The sequence below is a fragment of the Silene latifolia genome, chromosome 5, assembly GCF_048544455.1.
Source record: "Silene latifolia isolate original U9 population chromosome 5, ASM4854445v1, whole genome shotgun sequence".
Classification (NCBI taxonomy): Eukaryota; Viridiplantae; Streptophyta; class Magnoliopsida; order Caryophyllales; family Caryophyllaceae; genus Silene; species Silene latifolia.
In genome coordinates, this window is record NC_133530.1 from 7111152 (window position 1) to 7124621 (window position 13470).

The 13470-nt window shown below is 36.0% G+C and overlaps 2 protein-coding genes and 1 non-coding gene across 3 annotated transcripts; 2 read left to right on the plus strand and 1 right to left on the minus strand.

Moving 5' to 3' along the window:
- Positions 1-2256: 2256 nt before the first annotated feature.
- On the minus strand, positions 2257-3968 carry LOC141655852 (3-ketoacyl-CoA synthase 5-like). The gene has a single exon (XM_074462877.1). The coding sequence runs from the start codon at positions 3921-3923 to the stop codon at positions 2463-2465; it is 1461 nt and encodes a 486-aa protein (XP_074318978.1). The 5' UTR covers positions 3924-3968; the 3' UTR covers positions 2257-2462.
- Positions 3969-5774: 1806 nt separating this feature from the next.
- TRNAS-UGA (transfer RNA serine (anticodon UGA)) lies at positions 5775-5856 on the plus strand. Its single transcript has one exon. It is a non-coding gene; the product is annotated as a tRNA-Ser (tRNA).
- A 3931-nt stretch (positions 5857-9787) lies between these two features.
- Positions 9788-13266, plus strand: LOC141656576 (subtilisin-like protease SBT1.3). The gene is made up of 3 exons (XM_074463525.1): positions 9788-11159; positions 11587-12039; positions 12406-13266. The coding sequence occupies exons 1-3, from the start codon at positions 9935-9937 to the stop codon at positions 13077-13079; spliced, it is 2352 nt and encodes a 783-aa protein (XP_074319626.1). The 5' UTR covers positions 9788-9934; the 3' UTR covers positions 13080-13266.
- Positions 13267-13470: the final 204 nt, after the last annotated feature.

Sequence of the window (13470 nt, forward strand, 5' to 3'; positions counted from 1 at the left end):
GCTTATTTATTTATAAATTAACTTTTACTTCGGTTCAATTCAGCTCTTTTTAGCCAAAAGGAACAAGGTTTTACTTCAGTTCAGTTCAGCTCCATTAAATTCAATTTTGTTTAGTTCAGTTCCATTAACTTCAATTCAATTTAGTTCAACTTTTTTTGGAAAAAAAAAGCAAGATCTTTGTCCCATTTAACTTTAGTTACGATCCTCTTTATTTTCTTTTTTCTTCATTATTTTTTTAGTAGCCCGGATGTAATTTTTAAACAATTTAACATTGGGACAGGCAAGGGAAGAAGAGGTAGAGGTTAACTAACACTTCGTATAGTTAACTAACACTTTGTATATTATAAGAATCTATTAGAGAAAATGAAGAGAATCCCGGCTCTTTTAACATGGGACTTTTTGACTTTTGGAGCTTGTGTTAGACAATAATTAAGTATAGGCTCTTTTAATTGTGCACAAATTCTTATTTTAGATCGCAAGATTTGTCTGAAATAATAAGACGGATACCATTTCCTCTCACAAAATACCCATTTAGGGAGTGAGTGGGAAAGCACATGGGGATGTCCCACCACCAATGTGATTTCCACTTGTGAGAGGTCTTATTGTTTCAGACGGATCTTGCGGTCTGAAGCAAGACGGACTATTGATTGTGGTCTAGGCATACTTGTTAGAGGAGATTGCGGTCATTTGAAAATGTTTTATTCTCTCGGTTCCGATCATTTGTTATCCTTTGGTTTTGGCACAAAGACCAAGGAAAGAGGAGATGACCAATTACTAAATGACATGTGGACCAAATTGAGTGTGAATGACCAAATTGTTCATCAAATGCAATCCTAAAATAGAAAGGACAACAATTGATTGAAACACCCCCAAAATGGAAAATGACAACAAATGACTGAGATAGAGGGAGTACTATGATATCTACGTTATACAATTGTACAATACACGTACTCTATTTTATTTTATATGGGGAAAAATTATATAATTTTTTTGAATAATGTGTAATATTTATATAATTTTATCTTGATAACGTCATATGTTCTATTACGATAACAGACATATTTGCACGTATTTCTTATTGAAAGGAGAAAAATATCATGTAATCAAAATGAAAATACATGTTATATATATACATTGTGGTAATCACACTTATTAGTCAGGCTAACTACTACTACTACAAAATAGGTCGATCTTATTGATAAGTTGTGTCCTTCGTAATGATCATTAATTAAGGACTCGTATTAACCATTACATTAAGGTTTGTGGTTAGGTTATAATTGAAACTAGTATAAATCCCGCGCAGACGCGGTTTTTTAGATAGGGACATTAGAGAATTTAACAATTATCTAATTATATTTAACTTATTTTAACTCCATTTGAAATTTTAGTATAGAATAAAACTTAATATTAGTAATGATTTATATTAAGAGATAGAAAAAAAGAAGGTTCAACGCTGTTACCGTATATACAATTGCTGAAGCTATTTTGTCTGTATCTTTGTTGTAATAAATATACTTATGTATATATTAAATAAAAAAAAATAAAAAAAAATAACCAAAATTTAAATGTTCACGTTGTATATAGTAGAAATAGATAGTATTAAATTATAAAGTGTAAAAAAAAAATTATTCGGAATTTTTTCGTTTTAGAAGTAAAAACAATATATGAATGCTCTTATCTTGTAGTAGGTTAGTTATTGTATGTAATTAATCAGTATTGGCCCAGTTGTAGACATATAAATGCGTAAATGGAATAGAATTATATGGAATTAAGCAGTTTGGCCCAATTGTAGATAAAATATAATGAAGCCCAAATATAGAATATTCATTTAGGCGGGAAAATATTAGAGCTTTCTTATTCTTTTAGTTTAGTGGGGATTGGCCCAGTTGTAGACATATAAATGTGTAAATGGAATAGAATTATATGGAATTAAGCAGTTTGACCCAATTGTAGATAAAATATTATGAAGCCCAAATATAGAATATTCATTTAGGCGGAAAAATATTAGAGCTTTCTTATTCTTTTAGTTTAGTGGGGATGATTATCTCACACGGACTTCTTCTAGGTTGGAGCAATTTCACTTTGTTTTCTATGCTTTCAATAATACACACTTCAATTTCTCCAAAGCATACTATTGCTCTCATGTCACAAGATTATAAGACTCTAAAACGACGACTCTCAAGACATTTCACAAATGACAAAGAGGATGACAATTTTCTTTCACACAATTATCTAACTATAAGATCAATCTAAATATCTAATAACCCGGAAAATTAAATTCGCAATATGACATGAAAATTACCCGAATACAATTTGAATAAAACACTTTTTCTTGTTGCAAACTGTAAAGATAAGAGTGATTATGATGCTGGCGTGGTTTGAACCTATATCGTAAATACCATATCTCTTGAGTCTTGAATCTATCAACTAAACTAATTGACATATGCAAATACACGGGAGTTTCAATTATCGCATGCGGAAAATGGGTACCGATCGATGCAATTACCCCATGGGCCCTTCTTGGACTCTTTCATAATGGGCCTAATACATTCTAAGACAACACTTGTACATTTAGGCCCACTACCCATACCAAGCATCCAAACATTCTCCCCTTTCTTAACTCTTTCTTTAGCCTCTAAATAAGCCAACTCATACCACAAGGAAGAAGAGGATTGATTCCCAAACCTATGCAATGTACTCAAAGCTGCCTCCATATCCTTCTCTCCTAACCTCAACCCTTTCCCAATCTCCCTAATCACGGGACGACCCGATACCGGCAAGCAGAAATGTCGAATTATAGTCTTAAAATTCGGAACATAAATCTCACTTGACTTGTTCACATACTTTTTCCTAACAATGGACATAACAAATTTTAACTTCTCCAAAGTAGGCAACATTTTAGATCCGAGACCAGTCAGCTGGGCTCGGATCATATCAGAAGCGACATCTAATATATCTTTCTTAAGGGTCACCCCGGTGAACCCTTTAGAGTCCTCTTCTCTAAAGGCCGACTTATAGGCCTTATCTTCAAAGGCCCATTGGGCCCTTGAACTATAAACAAGCCGGTATTTCGACACATTTTTGGCCTTTTTCCGGTTCGATAACATAATTCCGGCCCCACCCATTCGAAATAGGCAATTAAGGATCAATTTGGGACGTTCATTACCTTGGTACCACCCCATAGTTAAGATTTCTGTGCTTAAAATGACAACATTGCATTCTTTATGGACCTTAAGCAAGTTTTGGGCTAGGCCCAAAGAAATCATACTAGCACTACAGCCCATACCAGATAGATTAAAGGTCTTAATATTGGGCCTAAGTTTGAATTTATTAACAATAATAGAGGTTAAAGATGGTGAAGGACAAAGCCCACTACAATTAACTATAAGAACATCAATGTCACAAGGTGTAACATTACACCTTAAGAGAAGATCTTCCATTATAGGAAAAAGGACCATTTCACCCTCATCAATGGAGTTTTCATGGGTAGGTCTTGGAGGAAGGTAATGCAAAGATGTTGGAAGGTAAGTTTCCGGGCCTTGGCCCGAAGAAGTTAGGATCTTTGACATGAACTCAACACTTTCCTTGTCAAAGTAATCCACCAAAATATTCATGTGTTCTATGAATGATGAATGTGGTATCCTACAATGATTCGGAGGCCGATAACACGAGAAATCGACAACGTAAATCTCATTAGAGTTTTGGGTTAGTTTGAGTGTTAAAATTGAAAGGAAACATATTATGGGAATAATATGAAAATATAGGTCATATTTCATGAGAATGAGACATGATTCAAGCAATGAAAGTAGTAAAATGGGTAGAAACGTGAATAGGTCTAATATTGGTAACCTAGGAAAAACTTTTATGGGTGATTTTTGGCTTAAAGAAATAGGGTCATGCCTAAGTTTTGAAGCAAACTCCATTGAAAATAAAAATAAAAAACGAAGAGTAAAAATACAAGAGTTGAGTTTATGTGATGGTAATGTATGTAGGTTATGAGAAGGGATATTATGGTGTTTAAATAAGAGGTGATATGTTTTGAGTAATTTGGTCAACACAAATTCTCTTTTAAGACAGGCACATCCGTCTTAGCTCTTAATATTTAAACGGGTCAAATATTGCACATAAAACAAAAATAAAATGCATTGATATTAATTAAAGACTTGTCTCATCTATGCAAGTGGACTGTTATTTAACCCGTTTTATTATTATCCGTCCTAAGGATGGAAGACCTACAAGTTGGTCAATGCGACAATGCATTTACTATAGAGGGTAAGTTGGTAGGGATGTATAATAATGCAGTAATATTTAATTGTACAAGTGTTTAAAATTATTACGTACGTATATCTGAGGAATTTATTAAAATAATTAAATGGTATAGAGTCTATACAACTATGCCATATATGATTGCCTGATTGGTATATGCATATGTATATATATTAGTGGATAAAAGTAGTTACTAAGGGTCACAACAATGGTGGAGTTTAAAACAATTTACAGGAGACCGAGGTTCAAGTTTCATCAAGAATAATCTCTTGGTCTATTTATAACTAGAGATTTGAGTCTATGCCTTCTAGACTTCGAAAATGTTACCCTCGAATGGCTTTGAGGATTTATCCAATGTACACCAGCTTCTACAATTATTTTGGGTATGAAAAATGAGTGAACATTTATTTGCTCACTCGGATCATTTGTTTCCTTAATTTGTAGTAGTAGTAAATGGCTTACGGCTACCAAATCAAATCAATCTCGACACCTCTAAATAGACTCTTACTTTTATCCAGTATTTAATACCCGTGCTACGTACATCTTCGCAAATCATTTGGCAACTTACGTGAATGTGTGTATTAATATTTCAAGATGAAGTCATTTTGAAATTCTATTCCATCATTTGTTTTATATTTTTTGGTGTGAACCGGGGTGTCCACCGTCGACAACAGTGTATAATCCTCTCGCCGCGCGTGCTCTCACGAAGAGGTAAACGGCTGGCCAAAGAGTTTGTTCCATTCTCATGGGCAGGGATCGAACCCCTAACCTCATGGTTAAGGAATGAGGTGAGCAACCACCACACCAAACACATTTGGTTATCATTTGTTTTATATTCATATATGCAACTATACATATACGGTTGGAGAGAAACGGATGGATATAATGTCTTTATTAGTCAAGTATTCCATATATAAAGTAATCAGTCTACCGTTCTAATCATTGTTTATTTTTGCTAAATACTCCGTAAAAAAACAAAAAAACAGTAGGTCTTTTAAGAGACGTCTCCCACTAATTTAGTGGGAGACATAATAGGAGAAAAAAATATTCAGTGTATCCCTCACCTCGTCATGTGAGAGGTCTCTCAATAACGCTATTGAAAGACCGCCTTTTCGGAATTTTTGTGATAAAAAATACATTTGAGATTAAATAAAAGTAAACAAATTATTAGAAAAAGGAAATATATAACAGGATACTAGAAGAAGGGACTATTATGTATAAAACATTTCTTAAATAATACTCCATACATGATCAAATCACTTTTAGTAAATGGCGTAGATCGCTTCCAATAATTAAATGACCGTCAAATTTAAATATTCATCGGACATACTTATGAGCAGTAACAATTTAAAAATCATCACGAAGATGGTCACTTAATATCCTAATAGTCTAATACGGAGTATTAGCTCAGTAATAGAAGGTACGAAGAACATTTTCCAGTAAGTGGAGGTTAAAAACAAAGAACCTTCAGCTTCTAATAAAACACAGGATCGACATTTAACACAGTTGTCGATATGTCCGAGTGGTTAAGGAGACAGACTTGAAATCTGTTGGGCTTCGCCCGCGCAGGTTCGAACCCTGCTGTCGACGATTTTTTAAATCCATTTTATAATCAATATTTAAGATCCCATAATCTCATAGTGTGTGTAACTTTGTGGAATATCTTGGAATTTCACACAAAATTTATGGAGTTATTTTGTCGTAATGAGAATGTTTTTTCGATTTTTATGGTTTACTTATTCGTATAAACTTTCCATAGCATAAGTAAGGTTTAATATTTCTAACCTATGTTTTCTATTTATCCCTGGCTCACTTTGTTAGTACTCCTTTTGTTCTAGTTATTTAGTTGTTTTTGTTTTTTTTTTTTAAATCAAAGGAAAACAAATAATTGAGACGGGGAGTATGTAAAACCTAACATGTTATATAGGATTGGCTTAATCATGAGTTAGCTCAATTACAATGATCCCAACCTAAAAATTACTCGTAGTTATTAATTTAATTTTGATAATTAGGTAGTTTATAATGAGATCCCACATATTTAAATTAATAGGTCTATCATTATTGTAAAGTATGGTCTTTCTTACACAATACACCACAAGGCGATCTTGAAGAGCTTATGCTTCATACAAAAAAAAATGTCTTTATATAGTGGTGAATCGGGATTGATCAAGGCTTTGATGTCCACAGCCACATCGATGATTCTTTTAAGTACTGAATGGGTCAACTGTTGCTTGGTACTTAAGGAGCTTCATTAATTGTTGTATGAGACTATTTCATACATAAGATTAATCCAATTAAATTTCTTAATAAAAATATTTAATTATATTTTGTTGTAATAATAAATTGATAACTTAAATATTTAAATATGTTACGATTAAAATATATCTTGAAGTGTAAGATAAAAATAAAAAGTTTGATTTCAAAAAAAAAAAAGTTTAAAATGGACTATTTTATTTTGGTCCGTGTTATAGTATTGTTGTTTAAGGAGCTCTCATAATTTGGGCTGATTGATATTCGAAAGCTAAAGCCCGAAATCAATTTCTTGCAAATTATATCTAGAAGACTTAGGCTATATTTGGCAAGATATTTCAGGTACCTGATTTGACTAAGCAACTTGATTTGACTAATATTTCAGGTAGTTGTTTTACCTAATGCTGTTTGGTAAAGTCATTTCAGGTACCTGAAATGAAAAGCTACTTCATGTAGCTTTTTAAAGTTCCAGATAGCTGAAATGTTCTACTTTACATATTTACCCTTTATTTAAATTAATTTATTATAATTATTAATGTCCTTTTATGTCATTTTACAAAAAATCAGTTACGTTTTCAGTTAGTTTTACCAAACACTTTATAATTAATCAGCTACCTTATCAGTTTCCAATTTTCAGCTAACTTTTCAGGTACCTTTTTAATTTCAGTCAACTTATCAGGTTTTAGGTACCTTTTCAGGTTTTAGGTACCTTTTCAGGTTTCAGGTACCTTTTCAGCCAGTTTTACCAAACAGAGCCTTAATGCCTAACACCATCCATTATATCAAACTAAGGGTGAGCATCGGTCAAAAATCGGACAAGACCAGATCAAAGATTCAAAACATAAATTTTGTGGGCCAAGACTAGATCTAAAAGCTTTGGCATTAGACTGGATAAAAACTGAAATATTTAGTCTACTCCAGTCAAAGACCTAAATGGACCGAAAACTAAGATTTGTTGTCACTAATACTATGAACTAATTAAATTTTATTTCACCAAATCAAACGTGATAAATAATCAAATTATCATTTGATTTAAATAATTGATAGTGATGGGGCAAAGATATTTCGCACATTGTGATCGAAATCAACATATTGAAGCAAGATCAAAGATATCCACAAAGAAGTCAACGACTTAGACGGCCCCTAAGACAACTTGCACTGTCATTGTCTCTTGTGCCTCACTGGGACAACTAGCAGTAGGGGCACATATCCGCGAACTCATATCCAAGACCCCTCGGCGGCGAGTCAACAGGGCCCGCCGGCCTGCCATGGGTCCCTCGGCCGAGGGTAGATCAGTCTTTCCACCTGCTAGCCACTTGGCCACTACGTGACAAAAGGTGAAAGTCTATAAATACTCCTCAACCCTCATTGAGGAAAGGATCCACAATTTAACCTAAGAATCACTATTCATCTGGTAATATCTTCCTTATCTCTCTCTACAAAATATACTTCGCCAAGTAACAACAACTTCTCTCTTTAAGTTTACTGACTTGAGCGTCGGAGTGAGAGTTCGCTCGGCCCAAAGCGAGCCCCTCGGTTTGTTCATCGTTTCAGGAGACCGAAAGGAGGATTCAATCAAGGACGTCATTCTACAAGCACGGGTGGTAACAAATAACTGCTCTGGAATTACACCCGGAACAGATAGTATTGAGTTTGAATGTAAAATTATCCAACTATTTCATAAAATTATTCTTGTTGTTGTTGTTGAAATTTATATATGTGTTATTATTTATCATATTTATTTATTATTATTATTATTATGATGATGATTATTATTAATATTAATATTATTAATATATTTATTACTATTATATTATATTATATTATTATTATGATTTCAGTTTTATTCTATTTAATTCAATTTAGAATAAATGTATTAAATTCAGTTCAATTTAATTCAGAGTAATTCAATTTAGCAAATTTAAGGGTAAAGAAACATCGCAAATTCTTGTTTCAGACGGACCATTTTGGTCTGAAATAATAAGACGAGATTTTGTGATCATTTTATGGTCAAATGTAACCACAATGGTTTGGTCAGTGTTACAGCTTATGGTAACTTGTTTTCCAGGAGTGGTCACATTTGGTTGTCAACTGGTAACAAAATCCCGTCTTATTATTTCAGACCAAAATGGTCCGTCTGAAGGAAGACCAACCGAAGAAACATAGCTTTAGAAGTTTTGTACTATGAAAATTTGGAGCATTGAGCCCATATTGAACGTTGAACAAAGTGCAGTGGAGTGGAGCCGAGTTTCAATCAGTCACTTAATTGCTTGAAAATATCTGGTGTTTTATAGAGTAAAACAATTGGGCCTAATTACTCTGTTTGCGGTGCTCAGACGTCTCTGACTTCTCTTTCATTCATCCTGTGATCATAGGGTCCATTTCTTCAATTTCTATTTAGTACAATCGTACCATAACCCCACCTCCATTTAAATTCAATAACTCCCGGCAGTATCCGTCTTAAGATAAATCGGGCTAAATATGATCCCATTTAAGGTGATGATAAGATGAGACATTTTGCAATCAGCTCGAGCTCGACTCCGTCAAAGCTCAGTCGATAGTTTAACGAATCAAGCCGAGTTAATAATGGCTCGAGTCGAAAAGCTCGCGAGCGGTTTGAATTTGTGTGATAAAATAAAAACTTTGCTTTTATTTTTACAAAAGTATTTATCAGGATTTAGGATGGTATCTTTGTATAAAACCATATCAAATGTATTAATTGATTTACTCAATATTTTTTATATTTATTCTTGAATCCTGTTATTTAAACTATTAAAAGAAGAAAAAACGATAACTTAATAACTATATATAGGCTCAAATTAAGCTCGGACTTGACTAGGGATCGGGTTAAAACTCACGAGCATGTTAATACCTAGACACTAGTAAAAAAACGTGTCTCATCTAATCCAACTAGGGTGTTACAGAGTATAATTTAACCCTCTTTAATCTTGAAATCTAAAATCCTTTTTTTTTCCTAGCATAATTCCAACACACATTCGGTTCAGTTTAGTTCAGCTTCATTCAATTTATTTCAATTCAACTTAATAAGCTTATCTTTATAATTTTATATCATTCAATTTAATTAGCTCAACTCAACTCAGATCAGATCAGATCAGTTCATTTCAATTCAATTCACCTCGATTAACTTTTGAATATTTTAATACTCTATAATATTTCCGCTCAAGAAGTACTCTTACCTAGACAAAGGAATCAGAGCTACATGAAATATCATGCACACCAATTAACTTCTACGGTTCCACCACCTTATTTTCCAATTACCATTTTTTAGCATTCATATCATATCAACCACCTCTTTTATTACACACTTACCTTTCTTACTCTTCTTCTATATATTTTCATACCAAAAAAAAAAAACACTTAAACAAAACCAACAAAATTTAGGATAATATAATCTAAAATGTTGTCAAAAAAATGCATTTTTGCAATTTTTGCAACATTTTTTATGCTAAAATGTTGCTTAGTTTTGTCAATTGAGGCAACTAAAAAAACATACATTGTTCAAATGGATAATTCAGCAATGCCAATGGTGTTTACTAATCACTTTGATTGGTACTTTTCAAAGCTTGATTCAGTATTACAACAAAGTAATGACATTAACAATGAAAACAATGTTGTTGAAGATAGGATTCTTTACACTTATCAAAATGCATTTCACGGGCTTGCGGCCCAACTAACCGATGATGAGGCTTCTAGGTTGGGCCGGGATCATGGTGTTTTGGGCGTGTTTCCTGAGGAAGTTTACAAGTTACACACTACTAGGAGTCCAATGTTCCTGGGGTTGGACCGAGACGAGGTTATTGTCGATCAGGCCCGGGCCCAAGCCCAGGCCTTGCACCACGACGTGATCGTCGGGGTGCTGGATACTGGGATCTGGCCTGAGAGCCAGAGTTTTAATGACACTGGGCTAGGCCCGGTGCCAACCCGTTGGAAGGGGGTTTGTGAGTCGGGCAGGGGTTTCGACCCCGCCCGACATTGTAATAAGAAGATAATTGGGGCGAGAATGTTCTATAAAGGGTACGAGGCGGCCTCGGGTAAAATAGGCGGTGACTTGGAATACAAGTCACCGAGGGACAGCGACGGTCACGGCACACATACTGCCGGGACCGTCGCTGGATCCCCAGTGCGCGGTGCAAGCTTACTTGGCTACGCGCCGGGCATTGCCCGGGGCATGGCCCCGGGCGCCCGAGTTGCCGCATACAAGGTGTGCTGGACTGGAGGATGCTTCAGTTCAGATATCTTGTCTGCAGTTGACAGGGCAGTAGAGGACGGAGTCGACGTCCTCTCGATTTCCCTTGGAGGCGGAGTGTCATCATACTTTAGAGACAGTTTATCCGTGGCAACATTTGGTGCGATGGAAAAAGGGGTGTTTGTTTCGTGCTCGGCCGGGAATAGCGGTCCAGAGCCGGTTAGTCTAACCAATGTCGCACCCTGGGTTGCGACGATTGGAGCAAGTACATTGGACCGGAATTTTCCAGCAGTTGTTATGCTTGCAAATGGGAAAGATATTATTGGAGTGTCAATTTACAAAGGGAGTATGAATTTGTCAGCTAAGAAATTTTATCCTGTTGTTTATTTGGGGAGTAACTCCTCTAGTCCTGATCCTGCTTCATTGTGCTTGGAAGGTTAGTAACTATATTCGTCTCTCTGTCATTTGTGCAACGATGTTTACATATAGAAAATGAGATGGCACCACTATGTTTAAGTGTGTGAGTTCAGAAATTTTATGGTATAACTCGACTTCTTTAAAACAAAACTCGAAAACTTTATTATATAGCTCGGGTTCTAGAGCATACAACTGGGTACAACTGGTTGTAGGATCTATTAACTGAAGAAAATAGTAGTGCCTAAATATAGAAATGGGACAGTGAGAAGGAGCAATCAATTTAAAGGAGTTATGGCCTTAGGAGTAGTTGGAATATTGGCTGTTAATTAACTGTGATGACCTGTCTGACTGTCGTCGAAATTATGTTAAAATTAATTTAATTTGATTTCATAAAAATTGAATGTGGTCCAGTTGAGTACTAATTTGTCATTTCGATTGTTGAAAAGGTACACTTGATCGTCACAAAGTCGAAGGTAAAATTGTAATATGTGACCGCGGGATTAGCCCACGTGTACAGAAAGGTCAGGTGGTGAAACAAGCCGGTGGGGTAGGCATGATTCTATCCAATACAGCCGCTAATGGCGAGGAGTTAGTGGCCGACTGCCACCTTCTCCCGGCTGTGGCAGTTGGAGAAAAGGAAGGCAATATGATTAAGCAATATGCATTGACTGGCAGGAATCCTTCAGCAACATTGTCGTTCCAAGGTACTAAAGTTGGTGTGAGACCGTCTCCTATTGTGGCGGCATTTTCCTCTAGAGGGCCTAATTTGTTGAGCTTAGAAATCCTTAAACCCGATATGGTGGCCCCTGGTGTGAACATCCTCGCTGCGTGGACTGGTAATGCTGGTCCCTCTGGTGTGCTAGCTGATCACCGGAAGGTCAAATTTAACATACTCTCAGGTATGTTAAGCAATTTTTGAACACAATTATATATTCTTGAGTAAGACCATCTTAACATACAATCGTAACTTGAGTAATAATTCAAATTTTTTTTTTTTTTTTGGATGACGAGGGGGTTGAATTCCCCGGGACCAAGCATTCCCGCACCACCACATGGACCATGTAAGCCATCCCCTTCAGGGGCTGCAGTGGCCAATGCAAGTGATCATCCGAACCCGGGACCTCTCAACTCCTGCATTTCTGCAAGATTCAGGGTTTAACCCGGCTACCACTGGACTAACACCACTTGGTTATAATAGTTCAGTTGTTATTTAAGGTTTGGGCCGGAAGGTCTGATGCTTACTAATCAGAAAAACATGGTCTCAGGTACATCAATGTCATGTCCTCATGTCAGTGGAGTGGCCGCCTTGATCAAGGCAAGGCACCCGAACTGGAGTCCAGCAGTGATAAAATCGGCTTTGATGACAACAGCCTACATCCATAATAACGCGCAAATGCTATTGACAGACGCAGCCACTGGGTCCGCATCTAGCCCATATGACCATGGTGCAGGTCACATAAACCCAGTGCGCGCCCTGGACCCCGGTCTAGTCTACGACATTTCTGCTCAAGAGTACTTTGATTTCCTCTGTACCCAATACATAACCACTGCACAACTCAAGGTGTTCTCAAAGGGTACTAACATGGGTTGCCGAGACAAGTTGGCTAATCCCGGGGACTTGAACTATCCGGCTCTATCAGTTGTGTTCCCTCAGGACGTCAACGTTACTAGCATGACCCTCCGAAGGACGGTCATGAATGTCGGACAACCCGTGTCAAATTATCATGTGAGGTTCACCCCATTTAGGGGAGCTAAGATCTTAATTGAACCAAATGTGTTGAGTTTCACTAGGAAGTATCAGAAGTTGTCTTATAAGGTGACGATTAAGACGATTTCGAGACAGGTTGCACCGGAAGCCGGGTACTTGGTGTGGAAGGATGGTGTTCATAGAGTTAGGAGTCCTGTGATTTTGACATGGTTACCTCCATTTCCATTTTAAGTATTGGAGCATGGTGGATAAATGGGATAGAATTGGAGCAAATAAAGGTGTTTTCTGTAATTCTGTTGCAAGGATTAGAGTTAGGCTCATCCTTTTTTTTTTATTATTATTTTTTTTTTTAATTCTATTATTTAATGTGTAATTTTGGTTTATTTTAGATGAGATATGTTTTTATTGATTTTGGAAATTAACAGGCATGTAGGATCTATGAGTCGTTTTTCTGATTTTTTTTTTTGTAGGGCAATGAATTCGAGATGGTGTTCACGAAAGTTCATGGGGTAGATGTTAAAAATACTCGTGTAATACTGGTTTTAGATTATTTCGTCTAAACATAATTAATTCGTCTTCTGCTCCGATCCTTCCTCATGTGATCCGACATTCACCTTGGCAT